General features: G+C 41.0%; 1 protein-coding gene across 8 annotated transcripts in view; it reads left to right on the top strand.

Moving 5' to 3' along the window:
• gria4b (glutamate receptor, ionotropic, AMPA 4b) overlaps positions 1–16,851 on the top strand; it is a 170,426-nt gene that overhangs the window by 105,535 nt on the left and 48,040 nt on the right. For all 8 annotated transcript variants that reach the window (XR_005695917.1, XR_005695918.1, XR_005695916.1 and 5 more), the window contains 4 exons: positions 4,422–4,475; positions 5,622–5,780; positions 11,701–11,868; positions 12,428–12,532. Coding sequence is in view for 5 of the 8 variants with exons in the window: in XM_040032447.1 (XP_039888381.1) it covers positions 4,422–4,475; positions 5,622–5,780; positions 11,701–11,868; positions 12,428–12,532 (486 nt within the window). In the remaining 3 variants the exon portion in view is untranslated. The remainder of the gene's footprint in view (positions 1–4,421; positions 4,476–5,621; positions 5,781–11,700; positions 11,869–12,427; positions 12,533–16,851) is intronic.

The following is a 16,851-nucleotide window of genomic DNA, read 5'->3' as shown; positions in this document are numbered from 1 at the left end:
CTGCAATCACAGGATTGTAAGATGGTGAAAGATGTACCCTCAGGCCCCCTCCTCGATTCAGAGATGGTCTTTCCCTTTTCACATAAATGGATTTCTTGACTCCCCACGCAAACCAGCGTTCCTCCCAATGAAAACGATACGAAAGAAAACGAAAAAATAAGAAACAAACTTTTGAATTTACTTATCTGGATGATTGAGCATGCATCAAGATACCTTTTGATGCATTTTCTATGCAGCTTAAAATCCAAAGCTTTTTGTAGTCACACAATGAAGTCGGTCAAAACTGGAGGTCAGAAACAAAGAAAACAAGCAAGCCTTCAGTATTTGCTCGTTTTGTTTTTGAGTGCGGATGTGCTAATTAGAAAGTTTTGAATGTAAGAACAGTCTGTCCTGATCTCCAGTGGTGTTAGTTGGCAAAAGCACACTCAGAATATGATGTGCACCTTCCTCTTCCTCCTCCTCCTTCTGCTCATCTTCATACCTTCATCCCTCCAAATTTCCCAGGGGCAACTGGTGTCTGTGTAATTGTTCAATTATTCAGGAGCTCTCCACTCCTGACATCTGTCATAGTTCTAACAATTTACTTTGCAGATGCACGAGTGTTTGTGTGCCTCTTTGCCCCCACAGAGAGGCAGACATCCCGCTCCATCTTTGCTTGATGTCAGCGCACAGGTCGTCTCCCAGAGCAGACGTGATACGTTCTGTCAGATTGAGAGCTTTTGGAATGATGCAGTTTTTGTGTAGAAGTGGTCAGAATTACTGACAGAGACATAAACATCTATTTTAGCCTGTGTTCATTCCAGCTGTCCTCCCATTTATAGCTTACTAAAATATCCAGATCCAGAATGAGGACTTGAATACATAATTAGACCTCATTAGCTGCTTATCGCCAGCACGGTCAGTTCTCGGTGTATCACAGCTTTCAGATGTTACTTTGACTATCAGAACATGAAATCTAGGAACACAAACCTGCTTCATTTGCAGACGGAGGTGTTGCTGATTTGCAAGATGAGCTGTACAACTTGTGCTGGAAAATAAACACAGGAATACAGCTACAGTTAGCTTAAAGTGTTTTAAAAAGTAATAACGAAAAATAAAACAAGCAGAATTTTGTCCATTGTTCTTTTGGAGTTTTCTTCTTTCAGTAAAAAATGCATTGGTTGCATTGAGTGACTTCCTCCTAACAGGCATTGACCAGTCTGAATTGGGCTGTTGTGATTGGTCCGAATTTATAAACGCTGTCTTTTGATTTTTTAGAAAGTAAAACACATTTAGTCGTCTTTTGTTTATGTAGGTAAAAATAAAGCCTAAATATATTGTGCGGATTTGTCCACCTCAAGGTAGCCATACATTAAGCTTATCCTGCTTTCGTCTCAGTTTCCCTCTAAATGGGACCACAGTTTCCAAAATGAACATCCTGCTGTATTAAAGGAGATGTGAAACAATGTGAAGCAACAATAACATCAACAAAATATTTCCTGAGAGCACCAATTAAGCGAGAAACAATTGTGCAGTCAGGTTTCCTTTTTCAACCAGCTGGAGTCGCCCCCTGCTGGACATTTGAAAAAAATGCTGGTTTGTCATTTGAGTAACACTATAACATAGCCAACAGGGTGCACCTTTGTACTGAATTTTGTTACTTTTAGCATTAATCCATGTTGATATACAGTTTTGTTTAATTGCACGTCTATCTAAATAACATTTATATATGGATTTATAGTCACTCTTCATGTATATATATTAACTAGTTATCCATCCCCTTTTTATTCCATAATTTATCCCAGCACCTTTAACCTCCTAGGACCTGGCGTCCACATATGTGGACATCACATTTTGGGTTGTCTAGACCAAAATACCAAATTTAGCTCCACAAGGGCCTGATATCCACTTACGAGGGTAAAAAAAAAAAAAAAAATCTGGTGATTCTTTGTCTTTACATTCATCAGGTCCCAAACAGCCCAAATATCAAAGAGAAATTAAAAATGCATGCCATGGAAGAGTTTGGGTCTTAGGAGGTTAATTAAATACAAAACATAAATATGTTATATATGTTGTTTGTGTCTGTTGTCTGTTCTGTTATGTACATGGAGAGTGTCAATACAGCTAATTCTGCTAAGAAGGCAGTCAGTGAACTTTTTTTAAGCATTAAATAAGCCATTAAAAGTTCAATTTGAGTCAATTACATGAATTTTTTCCCCTCGTGTGGAGTGTTAGGGAAAATGAGAAAAATATAACTAAATTAAAATTTGTAAAGACAGTCCTGCACTGACTTCTTGGATCCTCAGTCAGCAATAAATGTCCAGCAGAACATTTCATATACAGATGTGGGCAAAAAGGAAATAACTTCAATATTCAGCGTTTCTTCAGTGTGTGGCAGCAGCAGCCTTTATTGGATAAATGATGAAAATTATGGGAAAATCTACTCTGTGAGACGTGAGCCAAACATCGGTCGCTCTCGTGGTGTCATTAGTGACGGCCTCAGTGCCAGAAGAGGCTTTAAAAGCCATCAGTGATGCAGAGTGTGAGGGAACAGCAAACACTCGTCTTCCTTCATATCATTACTGTCCAGTTTGCTTCCAATTCTCCAGCAGCGAGTCCCTCTAACAACAACAGTTACAGAGTTTATTCTGTAACTCTTGTAGCATCTGCATAAACATGTACTATATGATAACAGCAATTTATAACACTGTGTAAAAGAGCAGATGTGATTGAGTTTAGATGTATGTGATTGTTAAATTAGCCAACCTGCATTAGGTTTGTGCTTGTAAATGGGGGTGCACTGATGCAGTACCTTTGCTTTGCTGTCTGCTGATAGAAGTATAGATCTGACATCAGGAGTTAATTAACATTATTGTAAGACTTAGTATTTAAGTCTAAGATTTAAATAACTTGTCCATCCGTCCATCCATGTTCAGGGTTGTGGGGGTGATGTAACCCTGCCTTTCTTCAAAATATAAGAAATGATAATATATTCTATATAAAATATAGAATACTCTCACCTATAGTCACATGTCATGGCACAAATGTGCTTCCTCTGAAGAGCGCCTGGGCTCAACTTTAGTGGCATATTGAAAGGAGCCGCAGCAACTGAGAAGATACCTGCCAGATATTGAACAAAATCTAGGTTACACGTTTTAGGCATGTCTGTGTCCTCTCAGCGGACCTACAGGGGGTGTTTGGGGAGAGGGGGATATGGCCATCTCAGGCTAGGCTCCTCCCCCTTCCCAACTACATCCACATAAGAGGTAGAAGATGAAGGGATAAAAATAAGAAACCTCTTGCTCCAGCTTACCAGACCACAGTTTGTGGCTAAAAACTAGCTGCAAAGATATAAATAATTTCACACCTGCTCTCAGTCTGGCAGGTGTGAAATACCTCATACCTACTACCCCATTACTCATCCTATGCTGTCGGCTTTCTCCATGGTATGTTAGCTCCACCATTAGCAACCAGTATACTAAATTACATAGATCGGCCCCAAAGTCTTTGGAGCTTGCACAGAAGGCGAGTGGACTTCTTTAAGTTTGTTGAAGAGGTTTCACTTCTCGTCAAAGTCACCTTCTTTTCAAGCTCCTAAGACGACCGTGTCCTGGATGACTGTGAACCTACACAGACGTGAGCCCCATAAATCATCCTGCCGTCACATGAGCCAGCTTTATGAATCACCGATGACTGATATCTGACCTGGACATCAGTTTAATGCATCCCTACTTGTGAAACTGTTTAACTGTTTTCCTTTGAGGTAACTTTACTCTCTTTATTTCTCTTTTAAAGACTTGTGTTTCCACTTAGAGACTCAAGAAGTGAAGGAGGATAAAGAAAACCGTCTTTATTGCTAATCCTTGGTGAATTTTTTTGATTGAAACTTCTTTCTTCTGAGAAAATAATTTGTGGGAAAGCCATTTATAAATATATGGACAGGTCTTTGTTGTGATGTAATCATGGCTTTTTTAAGAGTAATCTTGAATATTGGAGCTGAGAGCGTTCAAACTGATGCTCGGGTCTTGACAGCAGTTAAGCTGCCGGGGACCTGATACTGATCCCGGTTTTTCTCCGGGATTCAAAGCACTTTTTTCTCCTTGATTCACGCCCTTATTACCTTGATGTCCAGTGGGATTTCCCAGCAGATGTCAGCTTTCAAGATGAGTTTTTATCACCACGATGCAGCTGTGTGGTTGTTTGCATGTTGAGTGAGAGCGTTGAGAAGATCTGTCACGTCCCTCGAAGTGTGGAGTGTTTACATACTGACGTGACCGCCCGTTCATTCGTTTAGACGTTCAATCGTCTGAGTGTCAAACCCGATGGACCCACGGTGTCAACGCCCATGCACTCACCTGTCACATGCTCATTTAATGTAATTAAGTTTTGTTATGCTGTAATCCAGTCAGATTAACGATGAGCTCTGCTCTGCCTTCTTGCAGATTGTCAGCGTCGGGAAACACATCAAAGGCTACCATTACATCATGGCCAATCTGGTGAGGGACGGACACTTCCTGTCAGGGTCCTTGTTTGTTTGCGTCTCTCTTTGTCCTTCGTATTTGTTTCACTCCATCTGTGGCTTGCTTTCTCATGCTGCTGACTGCCAGCTCGTTGTAATTTAAGTCCGTGTGGTGCTGATCTCAAGACTGTGTGTGGTTAAATTTGAAGACCTTGCTCAAGGAGCAGATGTTAAAACTGATAACAGTAGGATTTTTTGCTTCTGTAGTGCTAGACCGCTCCCGCTGTTAAAATATATTTACAAATGTGAGACTAATTGTGGCAATAACAGAGTTTTCCCTGCTAACCCTCCCATACATAATTCAGATAGCTGTGATGCTTAGACCCCTTAAATGTCAGATATGAGCTACAAAAAACCCCACGAAACATAAGTGGCTTCAATAAAAGTCACACAAAGCAAATAACACAAAACCTCCCCTTTGGGCATCAATCTGTGAAACTAGACTGTTTTTAATATGGAGCATTATGGCATATTCAGTTGGGCTTCATGACATTAATCCAGTATGTATGAACGACTAAGGTTTCCCAGTCTTGTAGACTGAAAGTCTGCAGATGCGGAAAGATGCATGAGGGCCGATTACATTTATAAGAAACTACTTTAAAAAATCACATGTGGGATGTGACTATCGCCTGGAAGAATCTTTCAACAAGAAAATATCACTTTTAGCTTTGGAAAACTGTTCAAACATCAACTTTATCAGTTACACTTTTCCTCATTTGTTACACGATGTGAACCAGAAGAACCTGAAGATATTTTGTATGATGGCAGTATACTACAGGATCAAAGACTTTATCCACTCCCTGCTTTAAGAGACATTTATAATGACTGTGATCACAGCCTTGTGAGATTCAGCACAGCTCACCACATGTCTTCCTCACTCACTGCCTCCAGTGCTGCTGCTGTGATATGTGGCACTCTCTTATAGATGCTGAAGAGTTCAGTAAATAAATTCAATCTGATGTTGATGAGTGTCAGTCAGTTGGTAGTTACCGGCTTTGATATTCCACTTGTTAAGTGCAATACCTCTGCCCTCATCGTCCTTCCTTCCACATGCTTGTTTTTGTCTGCCACTGATGGATCTGTGACTGGACGTGACCGCTCTTTCCCCTTCTTGTCCCTCAAGGGTTTTAAAGACATCAACCTGGAACGCTTCATGCATGGCGGCGCAAACGTGACGGGCTTCCAGCTGGTCGACTTCAGCAACCCAATGGTCATCAAACTGATGCAGCGCTGGAATAAACTGGATCAGAGGGAGTACCCGGGCTCGGACGCCCCGCCCAAGGTGAGTCATGCCAGAATCAGAGCAGAAGTACAACACAAGCCTTTGTCTTAAGCCCCACAGCACAACTAGTTTTACCTGCAGACCTCTAGTGATTTGATCCAAATCCTGTAAAATCTGCTGTCCCCATAATTTGTGAAGTGAAAATTTCACTGCAAAGTACAGAAGATGTAGAGATCCTTTGATATTAAAGCAAAGCGTTTAGCAGCATCAGCACTGCTTGTGTAGCATATTATGAGATGGACAGCGGGCTGTACAGAGCATACTGCTCTTTTTTTTAATATGGTCAGCTTGTTATTATTATAATTAAGTGTTTAGTTGCAAACATCAATGCCAATAAATTCAAGTAAACAGTCTCAGCTTATCCAGTGGATTAGTGAAATTTGATAAATCCACTAATTTCCAGGTCAAAAGATAAATAAGAAAATGCTCAAACAAAAGACTGCTTGTGTATTTAAGTGTTATTTGAAACCATTCACTTCATTCTTCTATAATAAAGTTAGATATTAAGTGCTGGTGTCCCTTTCATAATATTTTAATACTATGCCATATCAATTTTTACCCCTGGACTCCTCCAGTCATATCCTTGGGAAAGATATAAACCCGGACTTGCTCCCGAGTGCGTGCATGAATGTTAGAAAGTGCTTAAGCAGCGATAAGGAAGCACTGTACGTGTGAATGTGTGTGGTAGAAAGCACCCTGAGTGCTCGGTTAAGTGGAAAGGTGTTACATAACACCCATTCACAAATGTTACTACAAATTACTTAGTGTGTACTTAATTTTGTCCTCGTCTTCTCTACTTTGTCTTGTTATTGTTATTATCATTATCTGTAACTATATGGGTCCCGCCTCTTGTGCTGATAGCATTAGTTCTCCTTTTTACTTCAGTTTTTTTGTGTGTGTGTCTGATTTCTGAACTGAGATCTCAACCAATGTAGCGTTTTGTCCACTCCCCCAGAGAATGCCTTTAAGGAAATACCTTTTAAATGATGACAAAATGATGCGCTTCTTCTTTTTCAGTTCTTGTCACTGGCATTTCATAATTTGTGGTGCAAATAAGGGGCTGTTTAATTCCACCTGTGGTTAAATCTCAGAATGAGCTTCTAAAAGTTTACAAATATGATGGAAAAGCTTTGTGCACATTTCTGCCTTTGTGAGAACTGTGGTGATAAATCTGAGAGAGAGTTTTATGCATTTGGGCCCTGGAGGGTGGGAAATGTATCTAAAAACAGATGTCCTGTATATGAACAATAGTGTGCGTGCTATTTGTAGGTAATGGACTGAAACATGCAAAACCATTTTCCTTAAAGAATCCTGCTGGGGTAGTTGAAAGCCGAAAAAAGAAATAAAGAGAATGTATCTAAGGATGCTGCCATGTAAGATGAAAAATATGAATGTGTGTTATCATGTTTGGCATCAAAAAAACCCACAAAAAATATCGATAACGCTCCTCCTGCCTCTTCCACTGCTGCCGAGCAGCGACGTGACAGACTGACCCACTTTAAATCCTTTTCAGTCACACAGATTGCGAATAGCACTGGGGCAAGAAGGCATCACGCCATGTCGGTTAGCGAACCTCCTCCCCCCTCGAGCAGATCCGAGTGTCCAACAAAGATTTCTATTTTAAAAACCAGATGCAGTGGAGTGGAAGTGGTGTGAGTCAAGACGCTAGTGTGCGTGTAGCGTGTGCGTATCTGATGGATTGGGGTGGTTCAAATTAAAAGTTTACACCACAGGGCGATCTCACATGACAAAATGTGTGTGTGTTTGTGATATCTGTGTGAGTGTGTGTGTGTCTTTGTGTTTTCCCCCACTCAGTTTCTTGATAAATTGCTCTCTCTCCTGGAAATCCACTCAGCCTAAATTACTCTGCTCCCCACTAAGTTGTCCACAGCCTGAGTCATAGCTAGCCCTTCTTTCTGCTAATATATTAACAGGACAGTGAGTTAGGCCTCCTCCTGGCATGTTTACTCACTTTGCAAAGACAGATGTAAGACTTGGCGTTTAAAAGTTCCAGGAGTCGTCAGGTAGTAAATGGGATATTCTTATTCAATGTATTACAGTGAGCTTGGCATGACAAGGACAACACTGGAGATGTTATACCTCATTTACGCCTGGCATTAATACACAGTCTTATTTTAACCTGCAGCGGCAAACACAAACAGCCTTTCAGTGCATTAACTTACTCCGTATCTCTCAGTGAAGCTGCTGTTTTGGTTTATTAGGAGGAATCTGAATATAAATCTGATGGTATGCTTTTTTATAAATGCATTAAATCATAGTCACTAGTTCAATTTCAGTTCAGTTCATTTATATTCTTTATATTGTAAGGTAAAGACCCTACAATAAAACACAGGAAATCCCCTATGAGCAACCACTCGGTGACAGTGGCAAGGAAAAACTCCCTTTTAACAGGAAGAAACCTCCGGCAGAACCAGACTGGGGGAGGAGCAGCAATCTACTGTAACCGGTTGGGGGAGGAGGCAGGACAAAAGACATGATGTGGAAGACAGCCAGGTTTTAATAAAAGCTAATGATTAAATGTAAACTATTGTATAAACACATGCAGAGTGAAAATTGAAAAAGTTTTTATGCTAGTTTTTAATCTTCTTTAAAGCACATCTCGCGCCAAATTTCACTTTAATTTATCCAGAAAGGACATTATATGAGTTTTCTTACCTAATTTAAATAAACAAGTTTATTTATTCCAGTTGCCTTTCCTGACTCATCCAGGGATCTTTTACATGTTAATATGGCTCATCAGTTCCTACACTGTAACACCTCAGTAAATCGAAACAGATTCGCTCCATAAAATCATGTTGGCTTGCATATCATCTGCATTATCAGTTAGTTAGCACACAGTACCTCAAATCCGAAGCCAGAGGCAGATGTTTTGGGTGTAACTGTTACTTTGATGATTGAAATAACTAATTATTAATTAACGCTATTCAGTGAAGCAGTTTATTTGGATGCATAAAGCTGTTTCCTTGGCTAATTTTTGGTGTCACTTTAGTTATATTTATGAGGTGACCCTGATTAGCATTATTCTGGTATAATTGCATTTTTCCGAGGAATTTGTTGCTTCTTTTTCATAAAATGATAATGCCAGAAACAGATATCATTGCTGGATGATAGTATTTGTTTCTTCTGTTTTTAACCCATGTGATTTTCTCAGGTCTTCCTGCATTGTGATTGGATATCAAAATGATAACTCCAGAGCTTGAAATTGCAGATTTATAGGCAAAAAGATCCAGATAGGATTTTATACAGCCCAGTGAAAAACTAAGTACAGGCTTACTGCTTCCATAGCAATTAAAAGCGTAAGTAGCAAATGCTCTTAATGAAAGTCTCTTGATGAACTGATCATCAGCAAATATGACCGGATCTATAAAAGCAGACATTTTGCCACTTTGCTGGTATGAAGCATTCAGATGCCAAAATCTTCCCAAGAGTGGTGATTCCATCAAATTCAGCCCAAGGTCAGACTGTGCAATGCTCAATAAAAGAAAGGAGGGGAAAAAAGAGCTACATCTCAGACTCTGCAGACCTCAGTTAGCATATCAAATGTTCAAGTTCATGAAAGCACAATTAGAGCCAAGACTGAACAAGTGTGGCTAGTTTGGAAGGGATATCAGGAGAAAGTTTCTTTTCTCTAAAAAGACAACGGCAGCAAAGGTTTTCAAAGTTGCATCTGACAAACCACGAGAAGTCCAGAACAATGGAAACGTGAGACCAAAATGGAGGTATTTAATCACAGTACACAAGACAACACCTCATACCATCACGTGTTGGTAGAGGGCTGATGTCTTGATTTTGTTTTGCAGTCACAGGACTGGGGCACCTTGCACTGCAACATGAACTCCTCTGTATACCAAAGTATTCTAGATTCAAATGTAAGACCATCTATCAGAAATAGAGTCATCAAGAAAATAATGACTTTAAGTTATTGCAGTTAAAAGTCGTTCTACAACCTGCTGAGTCATGGGATGTGTTTAGTTTTTATGGGACTGCAGTCTGCAGAGGGTCCTGTAAAAACTTCAACCGAAAACCTGCAATTTTTTTTTTTTTGTTATTGCCAGTAGGGGGCGACTTCTCCAGTGACAGAAAGAAGTGCGATTGCATAGAAATCTATGAGAAAGTGACATTACTGTTAGCATAGTAACGTCATTAAACCATTTCCTCATGATTTTATGTTCCCAAACACCAGTTTCAGGTCTTGTTGAATAAAACAATATGTTCATTTTGTAAATAATCAGAGTTGGAAAGATTTACTATGCAGGGTATAATTTCAGCTGGAGACAAAAAGCTTCTGTTTCACATGTTTCTGCTGTTTACGTGTGTTTTCTCGGTCAGAGCTACCCCTGGTTTCAGTGGCTTCTTAATTAATACAGCAGGATCTTAATTTTGTAAATTATGGCCCTGTGTAGATTAAAATACACAGTAATAAAGGGTGTAAGTCATTGAGTTTACACGTGCAGTGCTTTTGGTTTCTTGGTGAGTTACACCCTTTGTTTGTGATGCACAGTTTTCCAAAAACTAAAAAGGCAATCATTGAAATACTCGAGTCAGGACTCGAATAACCTGACATCTCGTCTTTTATGCCCGAGACAGATTATCTTTAAATCTTCAGTAGACTTTTCTTCATCTGGCCTGGTTAAAGACCTCTGACTTACCAACATTTCTTAAGGAATTCAATTTGTTCTGGTGTCTGTCTGGTTGTGAGCACACAGCTGCAAAAAAATTTCCTGGCAGCATTCGCAGTGAGGATGAAGATGAGAAGAAGCCGATAGCTGCGGTGACTGTTAGTGAGTTTATCCCACTCCGTGATTGTTTGTGTGTGTTACTTGGGGCAGCTTGTCAAAGAGTAACAGGGGGATGGAGTGCAGCAGACTCTCTGCAGAGAGCCATAATGTCACCGTGAGCAGTGGGCTAATGAATAGGATTCACCCCCGGCCGGAGGCAAAGTTAATGAACTCCTGCTACTCGGGATAATTAATGCCAGACTGCTTCCCGGCTGGACAAAACGCTCTCCTTTTCCCCTTTCTATCCCCCCTCACTCACCCACCCACCCACTCTGCGTCTTCCTGCCTATTCCTCATTCACTCAATTACTTTTCTGCCCTGCCAGAGGTGAGTTTTAGGGAAATGTATTGCTCATGAGAGAGAGAGGCGAGTGCTTTTCTTTTTTTTTTTGTAGACCCAAATAATCAGAAGCAAAGGCAGAGGCAGAGTCTTCAGGTCAAAGACAGATTAGGGGAAATTGGGAGGTTTATACTGTGGGGAATGTGCTCTCCTCCTTTTCTATATCTAGAAAATAATGAGCAGAGTAAAACTGCTGCCTCGCTCTTACATCCAGGCTGTTACCGCGTGCTGCTTGGCCCTGCAGAAAGTCAGCACGCTCTCGGAGGCGACCTTACGCAGATTGTTTTTAAAAACATCTGACCAGCAAATATTGCAGAACATTTTGCCTGTCTAGCTAAATCAGTATTTAATTGGCCTCATACCTTTTCCCGGTGTGCGTCCCCCAGCACTACCCAAAACGGGCAGAGCAGCGGGGTCGCCTCGGGCTACAAAGACTGTAATTTACAAACCACGGCATCTGTCCCTGCTGGGTTTTATTTCCTTTCAATACAGTCTGCTTCATCCTGAAGAGCTTTTATTCGATGTTAAGTTGTTCTTTTATAGACACATTTTCCATCATTGACCACATACAGCAGGGGTGGGGAACTCCAGGCCTCAAGGGCCCGTGCCCTGCAAGTTTGAGGCATCACCCTGGGTCAACACACCTGAATCAAATGATTAGTTCATTACCAGATGTGTTGAGGACACATCTAAAATCTGCAGGACACCGGCCCTTGAGGCCTGGAGTCATCCTACCCCTGAACGCAGGATAACATCTCTGATCGCCCCTTCTCGTCTCGCAGTACACCTCGGCGCTGACATACGATGGTGTGATGGTGATGGCCGAGGCCTTCAGGAACCTGCGCAGGCAAAAGGTGGACATTTCAAGACGGGGGAACGCCGGCGACTGCCTCGCTAACCCCGCCGCCCCGTGGAACCAGGGCATCGATATGGAGCGCACTCTAAAACAGGTGAGACGCAGCATAAGTGGAGGTAATCGGCAAAGGGTTTTCCCTACTTCCTCTTTGTTCAATCCTTTAATGGAGAGCCCGGGTGGCTGTGAGCCTCTGCTCGAATGTCTGTTATTGAAAAGGAGACGCTCTCTGATCTTCACGATCGTTGCCTCAACATGCAGTTGCACTTTTGAAGAGGCTTTTAGATACAGCGGAGCCCCTTAGAGCACAAAGAAGTATATTAAGAAAAGCTTCACTCTCTGAAAAGCGTATTTCCCAAAATATTGAACTATTCTTTAAACGCCCTCAAACCAGTTGAAAGTGTGTTTCAGCTGATGCTCAGAAGACAGAGCTGGCTGGCTTGGTTAAATCAACAATAAGCTCAAAGGAGTAGCGAACATCTGCTTATTAAATAAAATCTCCCCGACTCTTCAAATCATGCAGCATGCAGTGTCATCCCTTGATACAGCCTGCTGCACTTTTCTTCCAACAGTTTTGTGTACTAAAACAATATTTGCTTATGTGGAACTATATCATGTCCTGGTGTGTACATGTCTTCGTCCCCCTCTGTGTGCAGGTCCGGCTGCAGGGACTAACAGGTAATGTCCAGTTTGACCACTATGGCCGCAGGGTCAACTACACTATGGACGTGTTTGAACTGAAGAATAATGGACCCAGACGGGTAAAGCATCACACCACACTGCTTTCATTTGTGTTGTGGATAAATATTTGGCTAACGGTGATGATCACACATTTGACTTATAAAATCCAGTTTGTTTGCAGACCTACAACAAGCTACACGACTATGAAATCATCATACACCCCATGTGGTCCCAATATAAACTCAAACTTCAATCCATTTTGTGCTGCTAATACAGGTCCTAGTCCTAGTTGCTGCAATCTAAGCAGCTCCAGCTCTTCTGATGGGACGTTCCCAATCCAGCTGAGAGACACAATCTCTCCACTGTGTTCTAGCTCTGTCTCTGGGTTGGAAATGCCTGAAAATCCTCATCTATGAGGCTCCTAAGAAGCGCCCTCGAACCACCTCAGCTGGCGCCTTTCCATGTGGAGGAGTAACAGCTCCACTCTGAGCACCTCCCAGATGACCAAGCTCCTCATACTGTCTCTAAGGCCTGATTTAGACTTCTGTGGGGACCTTTGTAGAAGATATGATGTAACCTACATAAGTTGCCGACACTGAGGCCAGCATTTATGCTTCTGCTGGTGCATTACGTGTTAGTTACCCTGTGGTTGTGTCCATGCGTTTTATAGCCAGCGCCGTCCAACAGAAACTTTTTTGGCTCTTTCTTGTGATGAGGTTTTTTTTTCAGGGTCAAACACTTTAGTCCTTCACATTTTTCCACTTCTTTTGACATTCCCTAATGTCATTTCCAATAGTTTCATCAGTCTCCATCCAGGTATTTGCTGTCATCTGAGTCCTTATATTGATGCTATGATTGTCTTTTCTTTTATTGAGATGATGGTTATAATTAAAACATCAAAGCAACAAAGTAGCGAGAAATTGCACAGAAATTACAATGTCTTGTTGCGTTTCTAGGGAGGTTACGCTGTAGGGTTTCGTTGAGGTTTCCCACTGAAGTATAAATCCCTTGTACAGATGAGCCCAGCCACCCTTTGGAAGGAAGCTCATTTCCACCCCTTTTTTCCATGATCTCATTTTGCTACCCACAGCTTGTGGCCATGAATCTATGGGAGCATAGATCACCCGGTAAACCGAAAGCCTCGCTCACACAAACTTGTTTTGAATAATTCAGGGAAGGAAGGCACACAACATTAACTTTTGCTCCATTTTCCTTCCTTGAGTGCTGTCAGCTACATGCCTCTTTTCTATTGGTCACGCTGGCAGTCTTCACAGCACAGAGCTGTCAAAGTTCAACAAATGTCACTCCTGCAGTGTCTGAAAGATCTCCCGAGCAGCATCCTGTGCTTTGGCTATTGTGTGGACACAGCACAGGATGGGGGAGCAGCTATGGCTCACCTTTTTAAGCTGGCGACCCAAATAGCAAAGGCTAAAGTCCCCTCCAGACTCCCACTTTGCTGTAATAAATAACAGCAGAAAGCCAAAAACAGAAATAAATAATTTGCAGCCACGTCCTGTGTGAAAGCAACTTTATTTGAAATTTGATTATATATTTGAATTTAATGCAAATTAAATACAGGTATGCATATTTAGCATTTACAATTAGTAGCAAAATAAAGACAGTACTGTAGTTCATATCACTGGTTATCATGAAAAAAAAAAATAGTCCCGTTTGGTTTATTGATTAGTATTTTTAAAGTTGTCACATATGTATCTATACGATATACATTTCCTTTTTAGTAATCTGACAGTGTTATCCCAGTGACACGTGATCTGTTGCTACCTTCTGAGGAGACGTAAAAATCAGTCTTTCCATCCAACGCTGCAGGATTCACCAAATTAGTGGTTGGAAAATGTTTATGATCCCACGAGGGAACCCTGCCTGACAGCCCAGCGTGTGTAATCAGCTGCTTAACCACAATGTGGTCAGGATTTTATAAAGGCAGGGGATTCTTTTAGATTAAAACTGCACTGTGACGTTAAGAATTTGTTTTAAGGTTAGACAGTTTACTCTGCCATGCGTGTTATTTATCTGGCTCTCTGAATGATGTGCCTGACAGCATGCCATAACAGGTCTTGTGTGTAGCTCAACAGGTTACAGATTTTGCAGGTTTCCAGCGAGCAACTTTATTCCTAAACACGATGTCGTATAATTTTCAAAGACCCATGCTCTGGTGGGCGTGCATGCTTGAATATAACTAAATCGGAAACCTTCTTCATTCATCCATAAATCATTGCAGATTCGTGCAGACTGCCTTCATGTGAAGTATCTGGGCGAGTGGGATGATACGACATGTAGTGTGCTGCTCTCTATTATCATAAGTAAATTGTGGTGGCGGGGAAGCTGCAGCATCTTTTGCTTGCTGGTTTGAGAGGATGGATGGATGTCTGTAGATGAAATTCAAGGGAAATGGGGGGAAAGAGAGAGAGAGAGGGCACTTGTGAGAGTGATGCCGAAAGGATGAAATGAAATAGAAAGCAATCAAGGTGGAGGGGAGGGGGAGGAGGCAGAGAGGAGTCCCCATCAATCAAAAGCTGCTTTGGCCTGTCTTCCTTCGCCGTGGCGAGGGTCCCGTCAGGACACGGTCTATATATGTGTGTGTGTGTGCATGTGTGGGTCACAGCCTCTCTCCTACATTTTCCGTGGCCCTCAATCATCCTGATGCCTCGGCACACTGGAGGGATCAGCCAATCACAGCTTATTCCTAGCACCTACACTATGACTCACTTGTAGCTGCTCATAAGGGTCGACTTCAGGGCGTGGACAAAATTTGTCCAAAATTTGTCCCTGCCCCAATAAAAACATAAAAGCACCAGAAGAATTCATGTCTACAGGGAACCAACCATGCCTCTGACAGGGGAGGGTCCTTTTTCATCAGCAGCAGGTCCTTTTTACTCCCACCTGCAAATATGATTATGAATTGTGAGTCCATACCACCATCAGTAGCTTAGATCAGATTAAAATAAAAATCATGACTAAACATAGCTATGTGAGACGTGTCTCAAAGTACAGAAATGCCACTCTCATCTAGAGAACAAAAGAGCGAACCATGTGTCTATTTCTGTGCTGAATTAGCAGTTATTGTAATTTTTTTAAAAGTGGAGAATGATTACTTCAGAGATATCGAAGGCTATCTACATGTTGAATTATTACCTGGTGCCTGCTGTTTGTGGTTTCCTGCATAAATTAAGCTCACAATTTGGCACTTTTATAACCCTAAAAACCCTAAAAACCTTTAAATTAAGTAATAAAGGCCTTTTTTTTTTTTTTTTACCATAAATTGAAATAAATATGTGCACAAAGATCAGGATTGCAGCTAATTAAATGCCTTCGCCCCGCTGAAAATGCTCCACTGAAAGAATTTTATGATATTACAGCCACGGCAAACCTATCTGTCAAATTTGCTCAGTCAGTTTGCCCCTGAAGGACTTCTGAATGAAGGATGAAGACAGTGAAGTCAGCTGAGCATGATATTACACCACATTGATCTTGAAACTGGCATCTTGTGTGAAGTATATTAATCTAAGGCCAAATGGTACTGCTTACTGTCTTTAACTGGCTTTCCTCAGCGTGATATGATGATACTTTATGTATTTGTGACGTATAGTTGGACTAAATAACTAAAACCTGGAAGTTAATTAAAAAAAAGTTTAATGTGCTTTTTTTAAACAGCACCTCCTGTCAGGAGAAGATGTCATTAGCAATTAGTAATAGACATTGTACCAAGTTTCACAGCTGTGCCTGGGGAAAAATACTTAAAAATACTGTTGTATTCTTGTATTAATAGCTCAAATAGTTGCAGCCTTACTCTTGCCAACTTTAGTATAAAGGTACCCGGTCCTGGGAATCTCAACCCAAGGTATTCTTAAAAGTGTTTTCCAAGCTCTGGATTCATCAGCTTTCATCATCTTGAGCCTCTTGCCTCGTGTGCACAGAGACATATGTAGGTCACTTACACCGTATGTGAAACATGAGCCGTCACAGTCTGCACAACAGCAAGAGATACATTTCAAAGCATCAACAGAAAGTAAAGGAATCACGGAGTTGCGATTTTGTCACTTTTAACTTTATCCTTGTATTTTTGTATTTAATGGTGCCTTTTCATCCTCTATTTTATAAAAAACTGAAGTGTTAAAACATTTATAAAAGTCAACATTTATAAAAATCATTCATTAAGTTAATATTACTCTACATTTTTCTCTCTATATATAGAACCCATGCACATTATGAATTACTCCAAAAAATAATAATGATTTTTCCTTTATATGTCACACAGTGTATGTTGCTTCTTGTTTTATATCACAATATGTGTGTACTACGTTTTGATTGTTATATTAGCCCAATGATACATGCCGTTCTTTAAGCCACACCTCCCTAAAAGCACACTTTATTCTGATTG

Source organism: Simochromis diagramma, unplaced genomic scaffold, assembly GCF_900408965.1.
Source record: "Simochromis diagramma unplaced genomic scaffold, fSimDia1.1 OVJJ01000216.1, whole genome shotgun sequence".
Classification (NCBI taxonomy): domain Eukaryota; kingdom Metazoa; phylum Chordata; class Actinopteri; order Cichliformes; family Cichlidae; genus Simochromis; species Simochromis diagramma.
This window is presented reverse-complemented; position numbering and strand designations above follow the sequence as displayed.